We start from the raw sequence: 25,511 nt of genomic DNA on the forward strand, positions 1-25,511 counted from the left end.
TGTGGTAAGATCGCTAAGCTAACTTGTCTTTACACGAATAATGATACCCGAATTTCTGATTTGATACGATTACTTTTTGGGTAATTTTGTCCAATACCAATACCGATACTGTGTTCCTTCTCTATATCGCGGTTCACCTTTCGCTCCCTCAGTACATCGCAGATTTCTTTTAATTCCATTTTTGCAAGGGCTTCGCTACGTCGGGTATTATATATAAATAATATAATAACTATCCCGCCCCAACTTCGTGAATTTTTCTTTTTTGCGATGGGTCTTTGAACGCAACTACCGCGATAGGAGAGGGGACCACTGTATATAGTTTTTTCATTAGGCTAGTTTTGCGTTGTTTTTTTTTAAAACGTAATCCTGGACAGTGCTGCTTTTGTGGTTACGGAAGCGGACTTGTGTCCAAGGTTCAAATTCACCATCCACAGGTTTCCACTGGGGTGCACTAAGCACGGCACCGTCCCCACACACTGCCCCCCTGCTCACTGAGGTGATGGGTTAAAGGCAGAGGTCACATTTTGTGGTGTGCTGTGTCACAATGACAACAAATCACTTTCACCTGATGTGTTAATCATCACGATGATGGTATGATAATAATAGTGATATTAGTATAGTTATTTGTCATACAGTGTTATTGTAATTTCAAAATCATTAACAGTCCTCTAAACTAAGACATGGATAACATAATAAAAATGTGGAATTAGAAACTAGGAACAAAACCATTAGTAAACACTGAGATGGCTGTAAATCCACTAGATAAAAACAGAAAAAACATCAGTATACACAGCTAATATTTCAGAAAGACACAAATGCTTAGACATTGTGTAAAAAAAAAAAACCTAAAAAAGTGATATTTTTGCTATGATAAATACATAAAACTCACAGCGAATTGAAAGAGAGTGGCCGTCAGACAAGGGGAGATGCTGAGAGATGCTACGATGCATGAGCCAATCAGAGTGAGGAACAGAAGAGCGTGCTCAATTAGCCAATAGTACACCAAGTATGCACTGTATTAGCCAATGGTATGCGGTGTACGATCTCGTCTAGGTAAACAAAGCTTCCAGCGATTGTTCGCAAATGGGCTTATCTCAATTTCAAAACGAGAATCCACATTTTTAAGCCAAAACTTTCGTATGTATAATTATTTTATAATGTCTCGTTTATTTTTTTGCTATATTTAGCGATATAGCAAAAATTGCGCCAGGTCGTATAAAAAAAAGTCTGCGATGTACTTAGAGAGCAAAAGGAGAACCGCGATATAGAGAGGGAACACTGAATATAAAAAATTGCGATAAAAGTTATTTTTAATCACTCAACGTTAAAAAAAATGTAATCAGCGACTATTTAATATAAATTGTGTACCTGAACTTCACTACAAGTACTGTATTCCCAGGAAAGCGGGCCTCTGTGAAAAACCCATTACTGTACTTTATTGTGACAGGTAAAAGGAAGTGTCGATTTGCCAATGATTTTCTTTGAGTTTGTCACTATGACGGACACCTCCAGTCCTGGCACGGGGCCACAAGATAACTTCAATCAGAAATGCCTTTCCTAAGAATAACCCCGTCTATGTGTGAGTCTACAGTAGGATAAGACATTTCAGTGGCCGCTAGCGCTGCCGTGAGTGTCGGGGGGGAGGAAGGGGATGGGGAGGGTGAGACAGCGTCAGAAAGTCCAGTCTAATTGGAATGAATAACTGGACAAGCTGATGTTTCTGTGGCATGGGAACCCTAAACTATGGTGTCTGCTGGTAGGCCACAAATCTGCCCGCCACCATGCGCCGCTGCCAGCATCGATGAGAAACCAGAGATGCCTCAGACTGACTGGTTGAAGCGCCGATCCACGCATGTCAATGACTGGACATATATTTGACCAACACGCTGTTGTGGAAGAAATGTCATCGATGCCATCGCCTGTTTTTTTCGATGGAAGTTTCAAGAGAAAAAATGAATTCTCTGCAACACGTTTCCAATTTGATCGTAGTCAAACATAAATATTTGGAGTGGACAGACGCACAAATACTGTTCATTCCCTCTCTTGTTTGGCATTCTGTGATATGTTAACTAAGCTAACATGTATTTACACGGGTGACGGGTAATACCAGAATTCTTAATTTTTACGATATGACTACTTTTTTGGCTACTTTTTTTCAATACCAATACCAATATTAATACCTAGTCTGATTTTTAACCCAATAAAACACCTGTCAAATACTGGCCATTTAATAAGTTTAGGATGTATTTTTTGCAACATAGTAGTCATAGCAAATTACTTTATTTTTACACAGCGTGACATAAATGTTTCAGGTCAATTTTACGTTACCAGGGCGAACATGAATCACATTTCAATTTATTAATTAGTTTCAATACTTTATGAGAGTAATCGATACTTAACTGATACTCAATACTGAAGGTACTGATTTAGCGATATTACTTCCATCACTGCTTTACACCCTCACCGCTGTTACACTAGAACAGGGGTGTCAAACTCATTTTATTTGGGGGCCACATCAGCAATACAGTTCCCCTTGAAACACTATATAGATCAGGGGTCCTCAACCCGCGGTGCGCGGACCAGTACCAGTCCACACAGTGTTAAAATTTACTTCAGTTTTACTAATTTACTTCATTCAAAGAAAATTTATTTAAAGATAATCTGGCAATATTTTAAAGTAATAGGTCGCAGGTAACAACAAAAAAAGGTCGGGGACCGCTGGTATAAATGTAAGTACTCCATAACACGTGTTTCTGTAATTGATTATTATCACAAATATTGAATAAGAAACTCTGCTGCATGGACTTTACTAAATGCTTTTTTAGCTCACACAAAACCCGCGGTTTGGCCCCCGGGCCTTGAGTTTGACACATATGCACTAGATGAAGTAATAATAGTGTTCCTCTGGATTTTAGGACCTCCTAGTTTTTCTGAATCGCACCATCAGGTGGTCAGTCCAGGTCAACAACACGTGGTAAGCGTGGTGACAAACGTCTGGTTCACTCAACAGTGAACAGCCAGGGAAGAGTGGCTGGAAGATAGACACCAGAGTGAGACACTACAGAAGACAACCTGTTGACTGTGTCTGTTCTTTGTCCACTGTCATACCTTTAAAGTGTTTCATATCCAAATTCTTAGTCATTTTTGATGTGTATTAACCATCATAGGAAATGAATTGTGGATTGGATTTTTTTGAATTATCGTTTAATTTACCAGTGGTTTGTTTGTTCATTTTGTTGATTTAAAAAATAGCCTCAAATGTTGCCTTTAGTTTAAAATAAAACCAGATCTTTAATAGTTCCTTTTTACTTCTGGGCCAAATACTACAAACTATTGTAGTATGTAAATGTACTATAAATGTTGAAATCAAATCAGTTCTGTTCTGTATAAAAGATGTAAAACATGTAAAACTGTTAGCACTGTTAGCATAAAGTGTAATGCCTTTAATATTCATGTTGTTATTGTGATGCTTGAGTATATAACATACATGCTTAAATACAGAGGTGGAGAGTAACGAATTACATTTACTTAAGTTACTGTACTTGATTACTTTTTGTGAGTAATTTGTATTTTTCGAAGTTGTTTTGGGAATAGGTAATTTTACTTCATTACATTTGAAAAGAACCCTGAGTAAAAAATAACGAATAAAGTGCTTTTAAATCCAACCCGTCAAATTTTTCCAAATTATATAATTTATTTATGTTACCATTATACTCCTTTTCCCTGCAATACCCACATTTCCCCAATAGATGGCATAGAAAATGACAAAAGCATTTTAGCATTTTAGCCTTTATGCATGACAATCGAGTAATTTAAAGTAACTAAGTAACTTTTACTCAAAGTACATTTTAAATAAATATTCTTTTACTTTTACTCTAGTAGATTTTCAATGTGGTATTTTCAATACTTTTACTTGAGTAACATTTAAGCAAAGATATATTTTACTTAATTACATTTTTTCAGTATTCTTTATATATATTTTATGGTTATTTTACATTATGTAACAGTAAAAAAATGAAATATTTAAAAATCGCATATTACTTTTGATACAAAACAATGAAGGAATTACTATTCCTTGACTTTTTTTTGCATGCTCAAATGCTTCTTCGCTCCTGCCTTATAAAATTGCTTTAGCGCTAATGCTAAGGTTTTGGAAGCATCCTAATATTTTATTTAAATTTATGTTTTAAATCACCAAGAGCTGGGTCCGTTGTGCAGAAATTCTTAAAATCTTACCCCTCAACAAACCCAGGCCAGGGTCAGAAGAGGTTAGTGTCCAGACCCGGTTATGCAATCTGACACACTTCCTCATAGCAGTACCATACAGTATTGTAGTATACTGACCATATGTAAGGATCCATAATGGGTATCTTGTATCAACATCACTGTTGCCATTTCACTCAAACCAAGCATACACACATAAAAAAATGGGGAAAGAAAATGGCCCTGCAACATGAATAACTTAAGTTGTTGGTCCTGGTCTTGTCAGGAGCTAAGTTACTGTAAACCCGGCCCAGTCACACAAACATGTTATATTTAGCGCACTATTTTAGTGAGTCGGCCTGGTGACTGCAGGTCTTGAGGAGATAGGGTTACTTCAGGAGTCCACATTCAAACGGCGGGCTGTCAGTCAAGTCACGGCCGTTTAACAAACAGGGAGAAAGAATGACATGCGCTGCAACATACTGTACGTTAGCCTTGTTTTTCTATTATGTCCATTAGCGTCTCAGTCAAAGTTCACTCCACGGCTCAACGCCGGCGAATATGATTTACTGTACGTATAGGAAATGACCCACACCCCTGTTTAATGGGACAGTTTAAACGTTGACGTCTACAAAAACTGTGTCACCACCTGCTACACCAGTTCCATTATTTTACCTGATCTGAGCCACAACTTGGCCAAACAGTATTGAAACCTATCCGAAGCTAATCCGACACAGTACATTTCTAATAAAAGCCCATATTTGTTAATCATGTTTGACCCGTATTTCTTACATGTGGTCCAGTCTAGACTCACATGTTTATATATAGTAGGTTTCATGTCATTCATGTCATTTTCATTTAGTCAAATAAAAGCTGGAAAGCTTTTGTTGCAGTATATGAATGTATGTTTTAAGTCACTTATTCCGGGGGTCTCCAACCCCCGGTCTGGGGACCAGTGCTGGTCCGTAGGTCATTTTGGAACTGGGCCGTGGTGGGACGCAGTGTAAAAATGAGAAACAGGCAATGTTTCAAAACTATAGGTCATTCAGACTCTGCTACTAACAGTCTAAAGTCTAAAAGATGATTTATCATTATTTATTTTGAAATAAATGATACTTCAAGTGGCTCTTTGGCCCAGAGTCAATGTCTCTGTCATTGGTGTGGAACCCCAGGGTTCACCACCTGGGCAAGTTTGAATCCCAGTTAGGGTGGTTGGTACCTTCCAGTGGACTCACCACCTGCAGGAAGGTTCAGGGGGGTTGGTACGGTGCAGTGTGATTTGGGTGGCGGAAAACTGCTGCCCCCGTGACCTGGTAACGGATAAGCGGATGAAAAGGAATGGATGGAAGGAAAAGGAATGATACTTCAATGGCGCAGTATTGCTGTATCAGTCGCAGTAACGGCTGATACTGGCGAACCGCTGCCTAATTCAACCCACAATGGGGAAATTCAGAGTGTGAGTCTTAGCAACCCACACAAGCTGCCACAAGAGGCGCCATTGAGTATGCGGTCCCTTTGGGCCTCAATCCCAGGACCTTCTGCATGTAAAGCCGATAGGGAAAACAGGTATGCATAACCACTCCACCAGATGTCTCCAAAGTTAGGTGCGTGCCCCATAGGGGGGTCCCAGTGCTAGCATAAAATGGAGGTAAAAACTTTGTTATGAACCAATAGGGGGCCCAGAACTACACTATGGAACCACAAATCAAGGTGTACCAGAGTTGGTTTGGAATGACAGTAAGGTAAGAAGATATTATCAATGGTCTGATAGAAGACATTAACGTCACCGCCACGAAGACATTTCTAAGAGAATGAAATTGTTGTGTGTCAACAGTTGTGTTAATTTAGTAATTTGATCGCATTTGATAAAATGAGTTTAGCATGAATTACTATGATTCCTGGATATGACATCCATCCATTTTCATCCGCTTATCCGTTACCGGGTTGCGGGGGCAGCAGTCGCCACCCAAATCACATCGTACCTGAACCTTCCTGCGGGTGGTGAGTCCACTGGAAGGTACCAACCACCCTAACTGGGATTCGAACTTGCCCAGGAGGTGAACCCTGGGGTTCCACACCAATGACAGAGACATTGACTCTGGGACAAAACGCCACTAGATATGCCATCAGTAATTGTTTTTCTTAATCTCAGTGAAAATTGTAATGCCGAGCCAGAATTAGGATTGGAGTTAGTCCAGTTCATCTCCATGGCAGCAGACATAAATAAAGGCACATAATGACCACTTGGGTCACATATATGTGTGTTTGACCTACATAAAGCAGCTTTTAAAAGCCATCTGTGCACGGCACATCTTCTTCACAGCGGTGAGCGGTCTAATTTGTCTTCGAGAGTCCAGAGTAAGGGGCCGATTGTTTTACACACGAAGGTGTCGGGTTCATCCCCCCCGCCCCCCCCTCAGATAACGTCCGTTTAATGTCATTAGGGCTTAGGGTCAGGCCAGAAACAAAAAATAAGTGTTACAAACACCAGTCGGACCGGAGACATTATCAAGTTGCACTGTGGGAAATCCAGTAAGAGAAGAAGATTATTTTAATCACCAGCGCCTGCGAGGGCTGGCCACAGACCTGAAGGTGTGAAGATAAAGGCTGAAATTTCATTCATCACTGGTATCCTGCTCCAGTGCCAGCTGGGGGCCTCAGCACTGAGAGTGAAGACAAGTTAGGTGAAGTTAGTACTGCAGCATTATAAGTACTGCAAGACAGCGTAAATGGGAAATGGGGCCATTTTTTTTTTCTTCTGGTTACTTGGCATGAGATTGGAAACACAATGATTTGCAAACATTTTTTTCAGTCACCAATTGGTTCTGTAGCTGAACCAGAACCAATGAACGGATATAAACATCAAGAGATCTAAGCACGTGCTGTTCTTTGTATTGTTCTATTTAGTGTGGTTAAATGCTATTGTGTGCTGGTTGGATAGATGTGCTGGTGATAATTGTTTGTCTGACCTGAGTGGCTGTGTAATGTTGTAATTGACAATAAATGGTATGCTTTGCTTTGCTATGCTACGCTATGCTATGATATGCTATGCCATGGTACAGGACAGTACAGTACCATATGATACCATGAGATATAAAACCTTGTAGTATTGTAAAATATAGTATGATATGATATATGATATGATATGGTACAGCAAGACGTGGTATAGTATTTTGTATCACATCGCATCATGCCTGCAACTAAGACGATGATTATTTCTAAATACATTTCAAAGTCAAAATTAAGATGCATACATATATACACACTTATATATGCACATATATGCATCTATATATATGCTGTGCTATGCTATGCTATGGTACAGTACAGTATAGTACCATATGATACCATGAGATATGAAACCTTATAGCATTGTAAAATATAGTATGGTATGATATATGAAATGATACGATACACTATGATATAACAAGACGTGGTATAGTATTTTGTATCATATCACATCGCAATCATGCCTGCAACTAAGACGATGATTCGATGATTCCTCGAGTCAGAATTCAAGATGCATACATATATTCACATATATATGTAAATATATATTCATCTATATATATGCATATATGTATATGAATTTGGAACATATACAGTGTTCACCAGTTAAGAGAAGCCAAAAACGAGGACAACGAGATACAGCTAATCGCTAATACAGCTGTAGCTAAAGATGAGCTCGTTAGCCAGCCGAAAACTTTGATGCGGAAAGGTCACACTTCCCATGTGCAGCAGGAACTTGATATAGAAAATGATCTCAAATATCAGCCAGGACATGAAAGTAAGTGCTAATAGCATGCAGACGTCCAGAGACACTGTGCTGCTATTCATCCATTAGTGACTTGACACAAAAGTAACGGCTCAAAGATCTGGCCTTCTCCCTCTCTCTCCTTTGACCCCTGCTCATCGTTTTCCAAAACTGAGACAGAACTGTGTTGCTCACAGCCCAAGCACGTAGCAACAGTAATGTTCAAATGCTATTCCAACAGCATCTTTTAGCAGTCAATAAAATAATTGAACTCAATAAAAATCTAAAAACTAAGAACGGTTATCTTGTTACTACACATTTAACTTATAAACATTGGAATACTCTATTAATACTACAGTAATACAGATTAACATACCTTCTTGAGTATTATAAAGCAAAATACAATGTCTACAGCCGTGTGAAACCTTTATTATATGGAAACAGTAACATTTTTATGTTCTATATTTTCTCCGCTAGAGGGCACTGCAGACTGATTTGTCACACCAGAAACAATATGATTTGGTTCACAGGCAGGATTCCACATTTGTTGTTATATATACATACATACATATATATATATATATATATATACATACATACATACATATATATATATATACACATATATATATATATATATATCTTTTGCAACATTTAAAGAATATCATTTCAGAAATCACTTACATTTGGCATACAATGCAGAACATGTTATTTGTTTTGGCAGAGAAATGATTAGATTAGAACAGATTGGTTTCAATTGAATCACACTAGATTATCTTAGATTAGATTGTTTTGAATTGAATCAGACTAGACCACACTAGATTAGACCAGATTAGATTAGATTAGATTTCATAAAATCAGATAACTTTAGATTAAATTGGTTTAAATTGGATCAGACTAGATCACAATAGATTAGATCAGATCAGATTAGATTAGATTAGACCAAACCAGTGGTTCTCAAACTTTTTCTACTCTGTACCACCTGAGAAAACAATGAGCTCTCTCTTCCCCCTGCTTGTTACACGTTCACCTTGCAAGTGATCTCATGACTCCGTGCTGCCTGTGCTCACGTGAGCAACAGACTTGCATTGCAGCAAAAAAAAAAAACAAGTAAATAAATAATAAACAGACATCCTATTTCATAATCTCACAAGTAGCTACACCTATTTTCTAAATGTTGTATTAATTGTGCCTGGTATGTTTCAGATTTATTCAATTGAAAATGTACAGGTGAAAATGTGAAGACTAGTCTCTCTAGTCTAATGGCACCACAGTTTGAGAACCACTAGATTAGACTAGAGTAGATTAGATGAGATTAGATTCAACCTCACTGATTGGGAGATTACCTCATGATAATTAAACCATATGCATCAATAGGTAAATTATTATTATCATTATGGGACGCATTTGATAATGTGGGGAAATATTATATTTTTAAATGTATTTACGCCAACTTATCCTATCACATACCTAAAATAAATAAATACATTACCAAATTCATTACCTTCTTCAGCTACAATTGTGTTGGATTGACATTATTTCGGTACGTTTCTTTTAGTGTTGAGGATCAGGTGGTCACAAACGTTGTTAGCAGTTCAGGAGGCTCCAAAAAGGTTTGTCCTCTGAACCCGGCATTCTAGACATGTGTGTGAAGAGGGGGGGCGGGAGGGGGGGTTGGACTCTCCCATGTCTGACTTTCACACATGGAATGTCAACTTCCTGCTCGCTCTGCACGTCTAAGAGCTCCAATCAGCCTGAAGAAGAGAGGCGACAAAACGGACACACAGTTGCTGCGTAACTTTAACTTTAACCCGTGTGGCATCAGGGTCGGCCGTTCTGTTTAGTGATTGGAGACGAGCTGCGCTGAGCCACGGAGGCTTCACCTGCTGAAATGATCCTCCTCAAGCTCTGCCAGGAATCGTGACGGTAGAAAGAAGGAAGATAAGTGAGACCGCAGCAGAAGAATGTACGTGAGTATACGTAACTCCCACAGAGGGAAGAATGACCTGTTGATTTTTTTTGTTTTTTTTGTTTTTTAGGGTGTGTGAAAAGGCACAGTTTTCAAGCAATATGTCAAGTTTGGACTGTAAAGTTTACTATTAGATGGCTCTAGTGGATATAAATGATCCATAAGAAGTGCTGCTAAATGCTAATGGCTGAAGAGGTCATTCAGTTTATGCACGATCCTGCCTGCAGTCCGGGCGTGTCTCCTAGCAACATGCTAGGTATATGGTGCATCACTAAAAAACACAAGCGGACCCCAGCAACAACTCAACAAACTGTTGAGTTGTTCTAGACCAGGGGTGTCAAACATACGGCCCGTGGGCCAAAACCGGTCCGCTAGGGAGTTCAATCCGGCCCGCTTTATGAATTTTGCAAGGGAAAAAAAAAATGCAGAAACACTTCATGTTCTTGATGTTTTGTCAAATTGTATTTCATTAAATCTGATTTTTTTATATATACTGTAAGTACAATTATATATAATTGTACTTATCTGCCAGACAACAAGGGGAGGAAACATGGACTTATTGTTATTTATAGGTAATCATATTATGATTGTACTGGTCCGGCTAACTTGACATCTGATCCGTATGTGGCCCCTGACCCCTAAATTGACACCCCTGTTCTAGATTTTCATACTATTCATTCATTTTCATTTTCCTTCAGACCAGGGTTTCAAAAGTTTTTTTGTTGGTGAGCCCACCCCCGCCCCCTATATTGACTTTTTCAAAGCTAATGCTTCAAAATTCTGCTGAACTTTATTTGATTTAGAGCACTCCAAAAAAAAGTTACATCGAGGTCAACTGGACAAAGTAGTTTTTTTTTGTTTTTTTTTTCCAAAACGTTTCATGTGAAACATCTTCAACAAACCTAGTTTTTGGATTAAATGACCTGGATGACAGACAACCTACACAGACCTTTAGAGTACTTCTAATTTCATTTAACAAAGGAGAAAGAAATCACATATCAGAAAAGTCTCCTCACTGGAATTTGCGCACCTCAAGTGGGGACACGCCCCCTGGCTTTATAAGCCTCTAAAGTGGCAGATGTGGCCTGCAGAAAGAAGGAAAAGGCCAAAACGAAAAACAAAAAACAAGACATGTAAGAAAATGATGTGACATCTGTTTGCACACGGTGGATATACTTTGTTGGAGAAGTGAGGTCAACCATGTGACCTGTGTAAAACTCCTCCTGCTCCACCTGGAGTTCTTGCCACACCCAAGAATTTCAGGTTGCAAAACATCAAAGTTACAGCGCAAAATCTTGTAAAGAGGTTGCAACGGTGTGGCGCTCTGGCCCAGAGGCAGTGTCTCTGTCATTGGTGTGGAACCCCAGGGTTCACCTCCTGGGCAAGTTTGAATCCCAGTTAGGGCAGTTGGTACCTTCCAGTGGACTCACCACCTGCAGGAGGTTTGATTTGGGTGGCGGTCATAGAGACTGCTGCCCCTGCGCCTCGGTAACAGATAAGTGGATGAAAATGGATGGATGCAACAGTGGCATACTGGGTATTTCTCACCTTTACCTTTAGTGGTGTCCTGCTTGAACAAACCAACATCCTAATAACTTCATTATACTGTAGAATCCACCAATATTATGCAGAAATGTAGTATAACTAGTCATTATTTCCTAGCCAACTCATGGAGCCACGATAACGTCATTACTAAAGTAACAAACCCACGAAGCACAATTCAGCCACAGCTGTGACATAATGTACACCAACATTATCAATAATAACAAATTATAATATTACTAAAAAGACGAAATGCATTTTACTAACCAAAACGTGTAACTACATGTACACAAAACCCATCCTCCTCAGTTTCTCGAAGATAAGTTCAAGTACTCGGTCGCATTCCAGAACCTTTCTATCTTCTTCCATGCTAATGCTAAAGTGGATGCATACAAAATGTAATTTTTAAACTATCCATCTATCCATCCATCAATCCATCCATCCATCTATCCATCTATCCATCCATCCATCCATCCATCCATCTATCCATCTATTCCATCCATCTATCCATCCATCCATCCATCATCCAATCAAATCGCTCAAATCGGCAACATAACTGTAAACCAGATAGAAGGCCTTGGTGTTGGTGTCGACTCAAAATCTGATTGGTTAAAGAACCAAACTGATTGCCATTCTCAAGGCCTCAAACAGATTTCTTTCACCCTAACAACACATGAGGCTCGAATGTGATTGGATGAAAAATGAAATATACTTGACTAGAAGCAGCGCAACTAAGAGAAGAGCTGAGAACCAGAATAAAAGTCGAGAACAGAATACTCAGTACCATTTTATAAATAGTCATGATAAATATATAGAAAAGTGACTTACCAACCCAGTGGGTTGCAACATTCATTGTTTTTCAATTGTCCGAGTGTGATAGCTAGCATCAATAAGTAACAGCTAGTCAGTTCTAAAACAAAGAAAGAAAAAAAAACGTCACAATGATTAAAGTCTGATCAACTCATTTGTAACCTTGTGTCGTTCGCAGGCTCCGCTTTAGGTTTGTTTACATTTTCTCATACAACCTGTTCCAGTTCTGCGGACACACATGGATTCTGGCCAACACTATCGCCAGATTCCTCAAATTTGGCCGTGGTAAGGTTTAAAACACTAACATTTACGCTGAGTTAAGTGTATACGCCAGTACATGTCTCACGTCTCACGGACGGTACAACGGGACGTTTCAGATGCATTGGCAGATACGTTCTACTCTGTGGGCTTCATGATGAGCGCCTGCCAGCTGTTCTCCATCCTGGAGCTTTTCCACATCGCGGACGGGATCGAGCGAGCCAGACTTCTACCTCGTTTCGTCCAGGTGCTTCATCGTTCTATCCTGGCCATTATTAATAATGAATGTACTGTATCTCACAAACCTGACCAACAACTGTACGGATGTTTGATTTTGTTTAAGGTTATGGAAAAAAACCTGTTGCTGATTCTGGTCATCATGCTGGAGGAGATCCAGAGTAAACCAGTCATTTGTGTCCAGTTCCTGTCATGGAACATTCTAGACCTCTTAAGGTATGATTCCCAGAGGTGGGACCAAGTCATTGCTTTGCAAGTCACAAGTAAGTCTCAAGTCTTTGCACTCAAGTCCGAGTCAAGTCTCAAGCCAAGACAGGCAAAGTCCGAGTCAAGTCTCAAGTCAAGACAGGCAAAGTCCCAGTTGAGTCCAAGACAAGACTGAAAAGTGTCAAGTCAACTTCCAAGTCCTACCCTTTCTGTTTCTAGTCCTTTTAAACAAAATAATAATATATTTATACAGATCACTGCCACCCGTTTTTTGTTGACCACCCCGTAGTTTTTAAATCCGAACACGATCTTAGGTATCATTTTTTTCTCACCCGCGCATTGTTTGACATCTCTCCCTTATTGGTTGTTCCGCAATTTGATTGGCTCGATTGGATGGATGGCTGGTTGGTTGGATGGATAGGTGGGGGTGTGGATGGATAGATCGATGGATGGATGGATGTTGGGGGGATGATTGATGGGTAATTGGATGGATGGATGGATGGAAGGTGGATGGATGGGTGGTTGGATGAATGGGTAGATGGATGGATGGTTGGATGGATGGGTGGGGGTGTGGATGGATAGATCGATGGATGGAAGGTTGGGTGGATGGATGGCGGATAGATGGATTGATGGGTAATTGGATGGATGGATGAATGGAAGGTGGATGGATGGGTGGTTGGATGAATGGGTAGATGGATGGATGGTTGGATGGATGGGTAGGTGTGTGGATGGATAGATCGATGGATGGATGGATGAATGAATGGAAGGTGGATGGATGGGTGGTTGGATGAATGGGTAGATGGATGGATGGTTGGATGGATGGGTAGGTGTGTGGATGGATAGATCGATGGATGGATGGATGAATGAATGGAAGGTGGATGGATGGGTGGTTGGATGAATGGGTAGATGGATGGATGGTTGTATGGATGGGTAGGTGTGTGGATGGATAGATCGATGGATGGATGGATGAATGAATGGAAGGTGGATGGATGGGTGGTTGGATGAATGGGTAGATGGATGGATGGTTGGATGGATGGGTGGGTGTGTGGGTGGATGGATGGATGTTTGGACTTCCCAAACCAAAAAAAAAAATTTTGGTGGGTGTGTGGATGGATGGATGGATGTTGGGACTTCCCACACCAAAAAAAAAAAAAATTAGAACTCAAACCTAACTCATTTGGACCATGTGATCAGAAACATGCCAGCGCAACCTGAAGACTGTAAAGAGTACAATGAGTAAAATGTGATGTTTTTACTTGATGATGATTAAGTTAATTCTTTGAGCCTACGTTCAGGTAACTCTTCTGGGAGTACATAAAAACCTCTGTCCCTCACAAAACAGACTTGAAATGTGTGCTCTGTGCGACAGATATCCACTGGAGCTGCTGCGAATCATGGACACCCCCTCGGTATCCATGCTGTGGATCCGCTACACCCTCTGGATCCCTGTATACATCCTGTCAGTGGCCACTGAAGGTGACTTGTTTTTTTTGTTTTGTTTTTTGGCAAGTGAGCAATAAACAATATGCAACACAAAAGGAAGTGTTGGAGTGCAGACAGGAAGTGGATTGGCAGAATAGAAGAGATGATAAAAATGCCAGGAAGTATGGTTGAACAAGCCATAGGCCCTATATCAAGTGTGTAAAGTGCTGATAACTTTGGTACATGCAGAAAACAGTGCTAGTGTTCACAATATGTTGAGTTCTCAGTTTAAAATTGTTTAAAAAAATTAAATATTTACACCAAAATTAAATAAAAGGACAGTATCAAGGCCAAAGTGAGAGTGAAAAAACAATTAGAAGATATAAGACAAATCTACGGGGATGAAGTAAGTAAAGTAAGTAAGTAATATGAATAAAATCAAACGTTTAAAAGATTAGTCATAAGTTTACAACATTAAAAGTCATGAGTTACAAGGATAGTCGTAGGTTTACCAGAATAAACTCATAAGTATACAAGATTAAAGTCACAAGTTTACAAGTATAAAGCCTTAAGTTTACAAGATTAAAGTCATAACTTTACAGGGATAAAGTCATAAGTTTACTATAGGTAGGTACAATAAGTTTAGATTAAAGGAATACGTTTACAGGGAAAAAGTCATAAGTTTACAAGATTTAAGTCATGGGTTTACACGATTAAAGTCAAAAGTTTATAGGGTATAAGTCATAAGTTTACAAGATTTAAGTCACAAGTTTACAAGTATAAAGCCACGCGTTTACAAGATTAAAGTCATAACTTTACAGGGAAAAAGTCACAAGTTTACAAGGATAGTCATACATTTACCAGAATAAAGTCATAAGTTTACTATAGGTAAGTACCATAAGTTTAGATTAAACGAATACGTTTACAGGGAAAAAGTCATACGTTTAAAAGATTTAAGTCATGGGTTTACAAGATTAAAGTCAAAAGTTTATAGGGTATAAGTCATAAGTTTACAAGGATAGTCATACAGTAAATTTACAAGATAAAGTCATAAGGTTTACTAGAATAAAGTCATAAGTTTACTATAGGTAAGTACCGTAAGTTTGGATTAAAGTAATAACATTACAGGGAAGTGGCGCTTTGGCCCAGAGTCAATGTCTCTGTCATTGGTGTAGAACCCCAGGGTTCACCTCCTGGACAAGTTTGAATCCCAGTTAGGGTGGTTGGTACCTTCCAGTGGACTCACCACCTGCAGGAAGGTTCAGGGGGGTTGGTACGGTGCAGTGTGATTTGGGTGGAGGCTGCTGCCCCTGCAACCCGGTAACGGATAAGCGGATGAAAATGGATGGATGAAAATGGATGGATGGGTTAACAGGGAAAAAGTCATAAGTTTACAAGGATAGTCATACAGTAAATTTACAAGATTAACGTCATATGTTTACAAGATTAAAGTCATAACTTTACAGGGAAAAGCCATAATTTTGCAGGGAAAAAGTCAAGTTTACAAGATTAGAGTCATAAGCTTACAAGGATAGTTATACGTTTACAACATTAAAGTCATACGTTTACTAGAATAAAGTCATAAGTTTACAAGATTAGTCATAAGTTTACAACATTAAAGTCATACGTTTACCAGATTAAAGTAAAAGGTTCACCTAAATGTATCGAAATGAACTAAAACGTTTACCAAGTCATACAATAAATCAAACAAATAAAGTTCAAAGCCATCTGTTTCACTCCCTTCCAGGCGTAACCATCTACCAGGCCCTGCCATTGGTTAATGAGGCAGCACCAAACTCATTCCACGTTCACCTTCCCTTCATCCTGCTGATCTACCTGCCTGTCCTGGCTCTTGGTAAGCTCACCTATCTGCTCTTCACACTACTGTTTGTGTTTAAGGTTCATTAACCTCCATTAACGATTTTTTTTTTTTTTGGGGGGGGGGAGTAGAAAAAAATGTGGGTACAATGTTGATGTTTGGATTTCTGCAGCGTTGGTTTCTCACTATTCCTAATTCTCATGGAGTTAATCTTCTCCATGTTTCAATGTTCATCTAGTAAATTCACTCTTCTCCCTGTGAACTAAACTGTTTATGGTCCCTCCTCAACCTCGGTTCCACTGTGGTCTGTGTTAAACCTGTTTTGGTTTAATGTGGTTAAATTCTCTGATGCTCCATTACACTGCAGTTTTGCCAGGCACGGAAGCTCTTGCAACTCAGGTCTCAACTTGTCGTCAGTGTGAAATGGGTAAACAGTTGAGGACAAGTACGGATCCCCCATCAATAGTACCGATTCTGGCGTATCCAGAGTATTATAAGGGGGAACATTTGCAGGTCCCATAGTGAAAACTCTCTGCTTTTCCATGTGAATGGAGGAGAGTGAACCCATGCAGTCAGCCCCGCCTCTTTGTAACCTTTCACCCCAGCCCAACATCACAAAAACAACAATGGCGGAAGCCAGGCTACTTCTGACTCTGCCAGAGAGGCTAATTCGGCTACTTGGTGTGCTACAGCTAATAATTCTAATTTACTGCCATCTTGAGCACCAAATTGGGGATAACACAACACCTGACATATGGTCCACAGCCATACGGGGGCTGTCCTAAAATTGAACAGGGGGGCCGGGTCAGGAGCAGAGAGATGGAGTGTTCGTGTGAACTAAGATAAATGACATGGAAAAGTCATGCATAAAGGCTAAAACGCTAAAATGCTTTATCATCATGTTCTACGCCATCTATTGGGGAAATGTGGGTATCGCATGGAAAAGGCAAAAATATAATGATAATATAAATAAATTATATAGTTTGGAAAAGTTTAGCGGACCAGATTAAAAAGCTGAACGGGCCGCATCTGGCCCCAGGGCCTTAGTTTGCCCATGCCTGGTCTACAGGGACCAAATCATAAATAACTACTGAATTTTCTTGCGCTCTGTCTCAGATGACGATTGTTAGGACCTCTCTCCTCCCACTTTCGCATTCACAACTTGCTTGAAATCACCATAATTCTTAAAAAAATAAAAGACTTTCTCTCTGAAGAAAGTGAAATCACTGTTACTGATTTCCAAAGGGAACACTTTGATTCTAAAGTAATTTGCTGAATACTTGTACATCTAAAATACAGGTGGAAAATTATTTTTACTTATTTACTCTGTGACAGGCAGAACAAACACACTCTTCCACTAGTTGTCAGTATATGGCTATAAAAACCAAAATAAAGAAATTATTTTGAAGGAGATCTTTGTGCGTGTCTTTCTTCAATTCCTGACTGTATTAGTGTTCAACTAAATAGGCTCAGGTCTCAGTGTCAGTAAACTGAAAATAGAAGGTTATTTTATTTCATTATATATACTTAAAAAAAAAGTTTGGTGTTGAAAAGAAAACATCCTAAAATAAATAAATATTGCATGGTTTAGAGTCTGTTAAATTGTTTTTTTTTTTTTTGTGATTTCTTTTCCAGGAGCTTCTGTGACCGTATGGCAGCTGCTGAAGGAGAGGAAGCATCAGATGAACAGATGGAACAATAAGAAGAAACGAAGATGACAAATGAAATCGCTCACTGATTTATTGCAGCTGAAACGCATGCTAGCCTGAGACACATCTCTCTCTCTCAGCTCCTGTGGCCTCCGTGCATCTAAATTCTGTCGTACGTACGCATAAAATTCAGTACAAAATAATCCGTACTCATCAAACGTGCATACTCCGTACGTACGCATACTAAGTAATGACATCTCGTGCATGGTTAGCGTTATTTGCATTCAGAAACACCTCTAACTGACCATATATGGCAGCAACAATTCCTTTTAAGGATTCGGGAATGGATTGTTATGCATTTATTGAAATCGCAGCACAAGGGCGAAGAATAGGGACGCACTCTTTACTTATTATCGTGACAATCCGAAATAGCCTGCAAATTGTAAATGGAATTAATGAATAAAAGGGCGCTTTAAATGGAAACTTGGGAGTTCGCAATCCTCTGGCGATGGCGTAAAATCATGCAAGTTGGAACCAGAGAAATTATGGCATGGCTTTGGTGCGTTTTGTGTCTCGCTCCAACAGGGGTTGTAAATCAAGGGAAACCATCAGTACGTTTTTGGTGAAGCCTGCTAAGATGCTACTGTGTGCTCTTGCTGAACAGATTAGCATTACGGTACTCCAAAGTCCACCAATAGTGCAAGATAAACCATGGTACTTCATCATTCATTCGTTCGTTTTCTTTTCAGGTATTCATGCCACAACTGCGTTTTGTAGCTTGTCACAGCACATCATTTCAAATGTTTGCGAAAATTACCGTAATTTTCGGACTATAAGGCGCACTTAAGCCTTTAATTTTCTCAAAAATCACCTTATGTATTACTTCTGGTTGCGCTTACTGAGCTCGAACCGATTTTATAAAGCCAAACCACAGAGCACATCACACATGATGGCACACAATTGAAGCACACTGGGAGCCAACAATGACGTTTAACTGTTATCACAACTAGAAGATGCTCAACAACAGTTGTTACAGTATGGTTGTGTAACCCAAATCCGCGCATCGCACGGTGCCTCCAAACCCCCAGAGACTCAGGACGACTCAGACGCATGGCTGTCGATTTGTTCGTGGTCAAGACCTCTTTTTATTTCTCCTTTTTTATCGATACAGGAAAAAAAACACATTCTCTCTCTGCAAAACAACTTCCGCACAGAACAGCGTCAAAACAACATCCGCGCTTGAAGCAAAATAATTCGGGGCTTGCCATCATTCCGGTTGGATTAACCACAGAATTCCAACCGCTAAATATTGGTGTAAACAGGGCGTTCAAAGTTAAATTGCGAGCTGCTGGATGACAGAAGGCGAACACACATTCACCAAGACACTATCTGCTACGTTGATAAATTCCAAACTTTGCGTGGGAATGTTCGTACGTACAAATGACGCACACTTCTGTGCGTGGGTACAGTTGATAAATGAGGCCCCAGGGCTTTAGCAAGTCTGAAATGCATAGAGATGTTGCTCAGTTCCTGAGAATGTGTTGGGTTTTTTTTTGTTTCGAATTTTGGTTAAATATAATTTTGGAAGAATGTGGTTACAATTTTTTTCTGTTTATGATTGTATGAACGCAACACGACCAAACGTCAATAATTATTTTATTTCTTCCTTGAGGTACATTTTTACATCTATTTTCTTTTTTTTTTTTTCAGTTATTAAATGCTTCATTGACTCTTAAGAATGGGAGGAAAGTATTTGTACCAGATATTTGCACTGTTGCTGTATTATTTATAATAAACAAATACTACTTTTTTTTAAAAAAAAAATACTGTTTTTTTTTTCCATTGTAAACATTGAACACTGCAAATGAAATGACAGCATGAGCGGTGACCTTTGACCTTTGGTTGAGTTTGAGACCCTGCTTTAACACTGACATTGCTAGCAGCAGATTCAAGTTTCACAGAAGCATGGTGTTTTTTGTAAGTGGTGAAGCTGAGGTCACTTTTAATGAAAATACTGTTTGGTGAAGAAGATTCTCACATGCGCCTGACGTGGATCCATGGTTTCTACGCTTCCAACCGCTGCCGCGACACTTCCCTCCGTCACGGCCGCAACCCTCTCCATACCCAACGAGTACAGACGGGACATGTACACGTTGTCCCGTCAGCGTATGGCTACCAGCCATAAGCTCTGGTCCACACAGCCTTCTTCCTGAACTCGGCCGACGACTTCAGGGCCAGCAGGGCGGCTAACAAAAAAAAATACGACATGAGAGTCCCATACAACAATCATGGCAAAACGTTAGCGTGACAAAACGTTAGCGTGTCTGATGTTACTGTACTTATATTATGGCTGTTAGAATACACGGACAAAAATCATCGATTAGTACATTGTGAACACAATAGATAAGGCAAAATAAAACTGAAAAACCGATAACAATTCTTACAGATATTTAAAAAAAAAAATCGGGCCAATAATATCGGTCGGCCGATATTATCGGACATCCCTAGTTTATTACCTTTGGCTGTGCTCATTGTTGTCGTCGACAGATTTTGGTCGGAGCCTTCTGTGATGCTGAGTAGCCAGTCTATGAACTAACCAACGGAGACAAAAGATACATGCTGTCACCAGGTCATTTACACACACACTAAATATTAAAAAGTACTCTCTACATGCAGTTTGGCTCGACATTAGAGATCGCACCGTTAACAAGGATTTAAGTCAACTGTCTTCCAAGTCAACAGATATCCAAGACTTTTCCAGGTCAGTTTATGGTTTTTCCTTGAATTTTACACGTGTCAAAAATGACATAGTTTCCCTTTTTTAAGGAATTAAGCTTGTACAATGTGTACTGTATACAAGTAAGTATAAGGATGAGTGTAAGTTCTCAGTGTATAATACAGTGATTCTTAACTGCTTCAGTACACTCATTAGCCTCCGTAGGAAAATGATCCAGTTTGACTTAAATGGCCTGAAAGCTATGATTCATTTACAGCAAATGATTGTCTTTGCTCATCTGTGTGACAGTGTCAGAACAATTAAATACTCTCCCACTAGATGGCAGTGAATGGCTTTAAAACGTATAAAAGAGAGAGACTCAGAGCTATTCTCTGAAAGAGATCTTTGTCAGCCTCTTTCTTCAATTCCTGCAAGTACATCGGTGTTGTGTTCAACTAAACAGACTTAGGTTCCACACTTTATTATTATTGTTTCCTTTTTTTTAACATTATTCATGTGATTTTTATAGAAAATTTAAACAAAATCTTTGATTTTTGCTTACTATATATAACTAATTCACAATGTGCTACTGATAATGAATAAGTTTACAATTTTTTTGGCAACAAAAGTATGCGCAAATTACATTCTTAGATAACTTAAGTATCCAGATTTAATGGGAAACCAATAAATAAAGCCCAAATGACTTGAATATTGAAAATTGCAATGTTCAAATTCAAGCACTTTTAAAGGTTTTTTTAACCACCAGTTCCGCATTATGCGAAGTGCACGAACCACTTAGTCGTGAGAATTTGTGTTTTGGCATCACCTCACCTTCTGCCTCTGGCTACTCCACGGCTCTTTGTCTAGGAGTAGAGTCAGGCTGTGGGGCAATCCCAGCAGACACTGATGCAGGGCGTGGTCCGTATGTGACTCCTTTCCGTACAGGCTGTGCTGTAGAGCCTCGGGCTTGGAACCGGGTTGCCACGGGAACCAGGTGGCTCTGATGCCCAGCAGGAGGGGCGTGCAGAGATCGGCCCAGGAAACAACAGCAGCGGCAAAGAGCTGAAACAGGAAGTTGGTGGCCTGCAGAGAGGTGAAATATTTTGTGTGTTCGAGCATTGGCAGATTTTGAAACACTATTAACCACTGTTACTCTTAACATTGTTTTGGCTTCTAGCAGAATTTAAGAGTAACAACTAAGCTATGTTTGGCCACTAGGGGTAGCAAAATATGGTTTTGGGTTTAACACCACTAATCAGTGTGAACATTGACTACATATGTACATACATATACATACATATAGATATATACATATATATGTACATATATGCATATATATATATATATATACATATACACATATCCATACATATATACACATATACATACATATACATACATATATACATATATACACATATACACATATATACACATATACATATACATATACATATATACACATATACATACATATACATACATATATACATATATACACATATACACATATATACACATATACATATACATATACATATATACACATATACATACATATATACATATACCTACACATATATACATATACAGTATATACATACATATATACATATACATATATATATTTGTATGTACACTAAGTATACCACATTATCTCTCTGGCACTATTAAAGGCATTTTAATGTTGTTTATAAAGAGACCTACTGTACAGGCTTTTCAGAGGCTGAGCTACGTTTTCCAAATAGTTCCAGGACGCTGAGTCATTTTTTAGCAATGTGTGCCGCTTCACAAGTGCTCACACTTGAGTGGATTCTTGAAATGCGTGTCTACATAATAAACATCTGCGTTCCTGGCCACTGAAGGACCTCCTTGCAGAGACAGGCAAATTAAGATTCGTTTGTCCTGTGTATTTCGTTGAAAAGCTTGAAAAAAGAATCCTACAGCTTGACTTTTTTCTAACCTAATTTACAGAAGATCCAGTTTCCTGTTTATAAAAAGTATTAAAATATATGTATATACTATATTTAATATAATATATTAATATGAATAGTACATATATAGAATCCACATTTTTAAAGGTAAAACCTTTGTATGTATATTTATTTTATAAATATAATTTTTTGCTATATTTCGCTGTGCTGTACTGAGGGAGCAAAAGGAGAATAGCAAGGAACATATATAGATATATACAGATATGTACATATACAGTATATACACACATATACATATATACACATATATACATACATATATACATATATACACACATATAGATATATACACATATACTGTATATACACATATGTACATATATACACATATATACATATATACAGACATACAGTATATACATATATACAAATATGTATATAAATAAATATATATATACTGTATATATGTATATATACAAATATATACATATATACATATGTATATATATATATATATACATATATATACATACTGTATATGTCAGCTGCAAAGTGAACTAAGTAACTGCCTCTTGTAACTGTGTAACTGTGCTCTTCTATTAGGAAACTTACGGCTTGACTTTTCTATACCATATGTAAATTCATACTGATTGCTCTACATACACACTACTGATCTCTGCGACATTGACGGAGTATAAGCCACAGTTGGGTTTTTTTTTTTTTGCCTACTCACACTTACACAAAATATAGAATACAAGCCGTGGCTTTGATGAAGTTAATCATAAATAGAAATCATACCAGTTGTGTGTCTCCACATGAGACCACCGTGGCACCATAGGCAACGTTTCGGATGTGGCCCATCAGCTCCAGGAGCCACTCAAGTCGTTTGTTGACACCTATGAGAAAAAAACAGAAATGCTTAGAGACAGATACAACAAAATAGTACATTTATTTTAGAGTTCTCAGTGTTCCTCAACCATATATATATATATATATATATTTAATTAGTTTTCAGTTTAATTACAAACTAACACGGTGGTTCTTAATTATTCTCTGTCATGCCCCCCCCTTGAATTCCCCTAAATCCCGTGGTTTTGAAATACTATTAAGAACCTAATAACATGTATACTTTTATCTGTACAAACCACTGTATGAGTTGCTGCCACCTAGTGACTGGAGGCTTGTTATCATTCAAAGATTACAGCAGTGGTACACTTATGTCCAGCGTGTCATATTCTATTGGAACCCCATGGCACATCAACGCGCCCCCCCAGGGGGGCCCGCCCCCACTGTTTGAGAAGTACTGGACTAACCTGTGTAAATAAATGTTAACGTTGTTTTGTCCTGACCTGTGTTCGAGCCAGCTGCCAGGCGGCACTGATAGAGGGTCTGCAGGAGGAGCCAGCCCACTCTATGGCTCGGCCAACCACGGAGCACCCCAGCGATGACATCATTGAGACTCAGCAGTGGAACTCTGCCTTGGGAAGTCAGGTACGACAGAGTGAAGCACGTCTTCTCCATTTGACTCTGACAAAGACGATCACAAACAGGCATTATAACTCCAGATCTGAAGTAGTATTGGTATTTTGTATCCCATGGATTGTAAGTATTCTGCTCAATGTGGTTTGCTGTGATGCAGAAATACTTGTATGATCAGTGTATTACTATAGCATTTGTAATACAGTACCAATATAATTAAGTTAAATGAAAGGACAAAAAGCAGTCATGACAATAAAGACTATAAAAATAAAAATAAAAAAATAAATAAATTAAAATAAATAAATTAAATAAATAAAATAAAAATAAAAATACATTTCCTAACCCCTTACACTAACTCAGTAGTTCTCAATTATTTTCTATCATCTGTCATATCAGTTACTGCCTTATTCCATTGGAAGCCCCTCTTCCCCCCCTTGGCACTTTACCGCGCCCTCCCAGGGGGGCCCGCCCCACTATTTGAGAAGTACTGTCTTACACTAACCTCAGTTCTCTTGGTTCAATTTACTAACGCCGTGTGAATCTCGGCCCTGTTTAGTTGAACACAATGCTAATATACTCACAGGAATTGAAGAAAGTCACACACAAAGAAGCTTCTACAACAACTCTGAGTCACTTCTTTTTTTTTTTCAAATTTTTTTCATCGTTTGTATTCATCGAGTATTTCATTGTTCTTCCTGACATCGCCGCATTAATCAACGAAGACAAATTATTTACAGTAAATAAACAATTGTTTTCAGACAGATTAAGTAGAGACCTGAAAAAAAAAAGTCCACACAAGGACAGACAGAGAGTTCCCCTTCAACAAAGTATGTTTTACCATTTTACCAATAAATCCCTCACACCGTCCTTTACCTCTGTGACTCGGGTAACTCTTTCAATCTGTGCGTCGGACATCTCAGACAAACATTTGGCCACGCCCACATACAGCTCCACCAGCTCATCCTGAAACGAATAATTAATTACAACCTGACTCAGACTTTAACATGAGCATTTTATGGCATACTGTACATTGCAAGATGAATAGTATTAATATCAAAGGATCAAAAAAAAAGTCAAGACGCCTTTTTATGTCTTTTTGAATGAATGATAGGGAGTTCATGATTGTTTCATTGAAACAGCTTTGACGAGCCAGGTAAAGTATTTTTAGTGCTAACTAAAGGTAAAACGTATCTGCTCAACTATTGGCAGAAATAAATATATAAAAAAGAGTCATCAAACTTAAAAGTAACATAATTGAACCGGTTATTGTGTTTTTAAACATGGACCATCACTTGAAGGTTTTGGTTCACTGTTGGAGGTGTACAGCGCCACAGAACAGTTGAGTTAAGGCCAACCTTGGGTCAATCATTTAGCAACACAAACACCAACATATTTATTTGTTCTTTTTGAAAACATTTTAAATACAGTTGCTGTATGTACTCGCATATAAGCCAAATTTAAAACACCAAAAAATTAACATCACATCCGCGGGTCTGCTTATATGCGCATTAA

General features: G+C 38.7%; 2 protein-coding genes across 3 annotated transcripts in view; one reads left to right on the forward strand and one right to left on the reverse strand.

Moving 5' to 3' along the window:
- Nucleotides 1–9,644: 9,644 nt before the first annotated feature.
- Nucleotides 9,645–18,783, forward strand: hacd4 (3-hydroxyacyl-CoA dehydratase 4). Of its 2 annotated transcripts, none has more exons than XM_025061936.1 (7): nt 9,645–9,927; nt 12,457–12,563; nt 12,656–12,783; nt 12,880–12,989; nt 14,350–14,456; nt 16,150–16,257; nt 17,857–18,783. In XM_025061936.1, exons 3-7 carry the CDS (start codon nt 12,691–12,693, stop codon nt 17,937–17,939), a joined length of 501 nt encoding a protein of 166 aa, XP_024917704.1. In that variant the 5' UTR covers nt 9,645–9,927; nt 12,457–12,563; nt 12,656–12,690; the 3' UTR covers nt 17,940–18,783. The 2 variants fall into 2 exon arrangements, with proteins under 2 accessions (XP_024917704.1, XP_016887930.1); XM_017032441.2 differs by having other exon boundaries at nt 9,647–9,923.
- A 632-nt stretch (nt 18,784–19,415) lies between these two features.
- focad (focadhesin) overlaps nt 19,416–25,511 on the reverse strand; it is a 44,482-nt gene continuing 38,386 nt past the window's right edge. Inside the window, exons 38-43 of the mRNA XM_017036400.2 lie at nt 24,873–24,962; nt 23,870–24,047; nt 23,319–23,416; nt 21,418–21,669; nt 20,387–20,462; nt 19,416–20,116 (exon numbers count right to left, since the gene is read on the reverse strand). Of these exons, the coding sequence (XP_016891889.1) occupies nt 20,043–20,116; nt 20,387–20,462; nt 21,418–21,669; nt 23,319–23,416; nt 23,870–24,047; nt 24,873–24,962 (768 nt within the window). The 3' untranslated portion in view covers nt 19,416–20,042. The remainder of the gene's footprint in view (nt 20,117–20,386; nt 20,463–21,417; nt 21,670–23,318; nt 23,417–23,869; nt 24,048–24,872; nt 24,963–25,511) is intronic.

Source organism: Cynoglossus semilaevis, chromosome 1, assembly GCF_000523025.1.
Source record: "Cynoglossus semilaevis isolate Cse_v1.0 chromosome 1, Cse_v1.0, whole genome shotgun sequence".
NCBI classification, from domain to species: Eukaryota; Metazoa; Chordata; class Actinopteri; order Pleuronectiformes; family Cynoglossidae; genus Cynoglossus; species Cynoglossus semilaevis.

Excerpts from the sequence above, each read along its gene's own strand:
- hacd4 (XM_017032441.2), top strand. Across the intron at positions 12,564-12,655 it reads ATTCCTCAAATTTGGCCGTG|ATGCATTGGCAGATACGTTC; the intron begins GTAAGGTTTAAA and ends GGGACGTTTCAG. Across the intron at positions 12,990-14,349 it reads AACATTCTAGACCTCTTAAG|ATATCCACTGGAGCTGCTGC; the intron begins GTATGATTCCCA and ends TCTGTGCGACAG.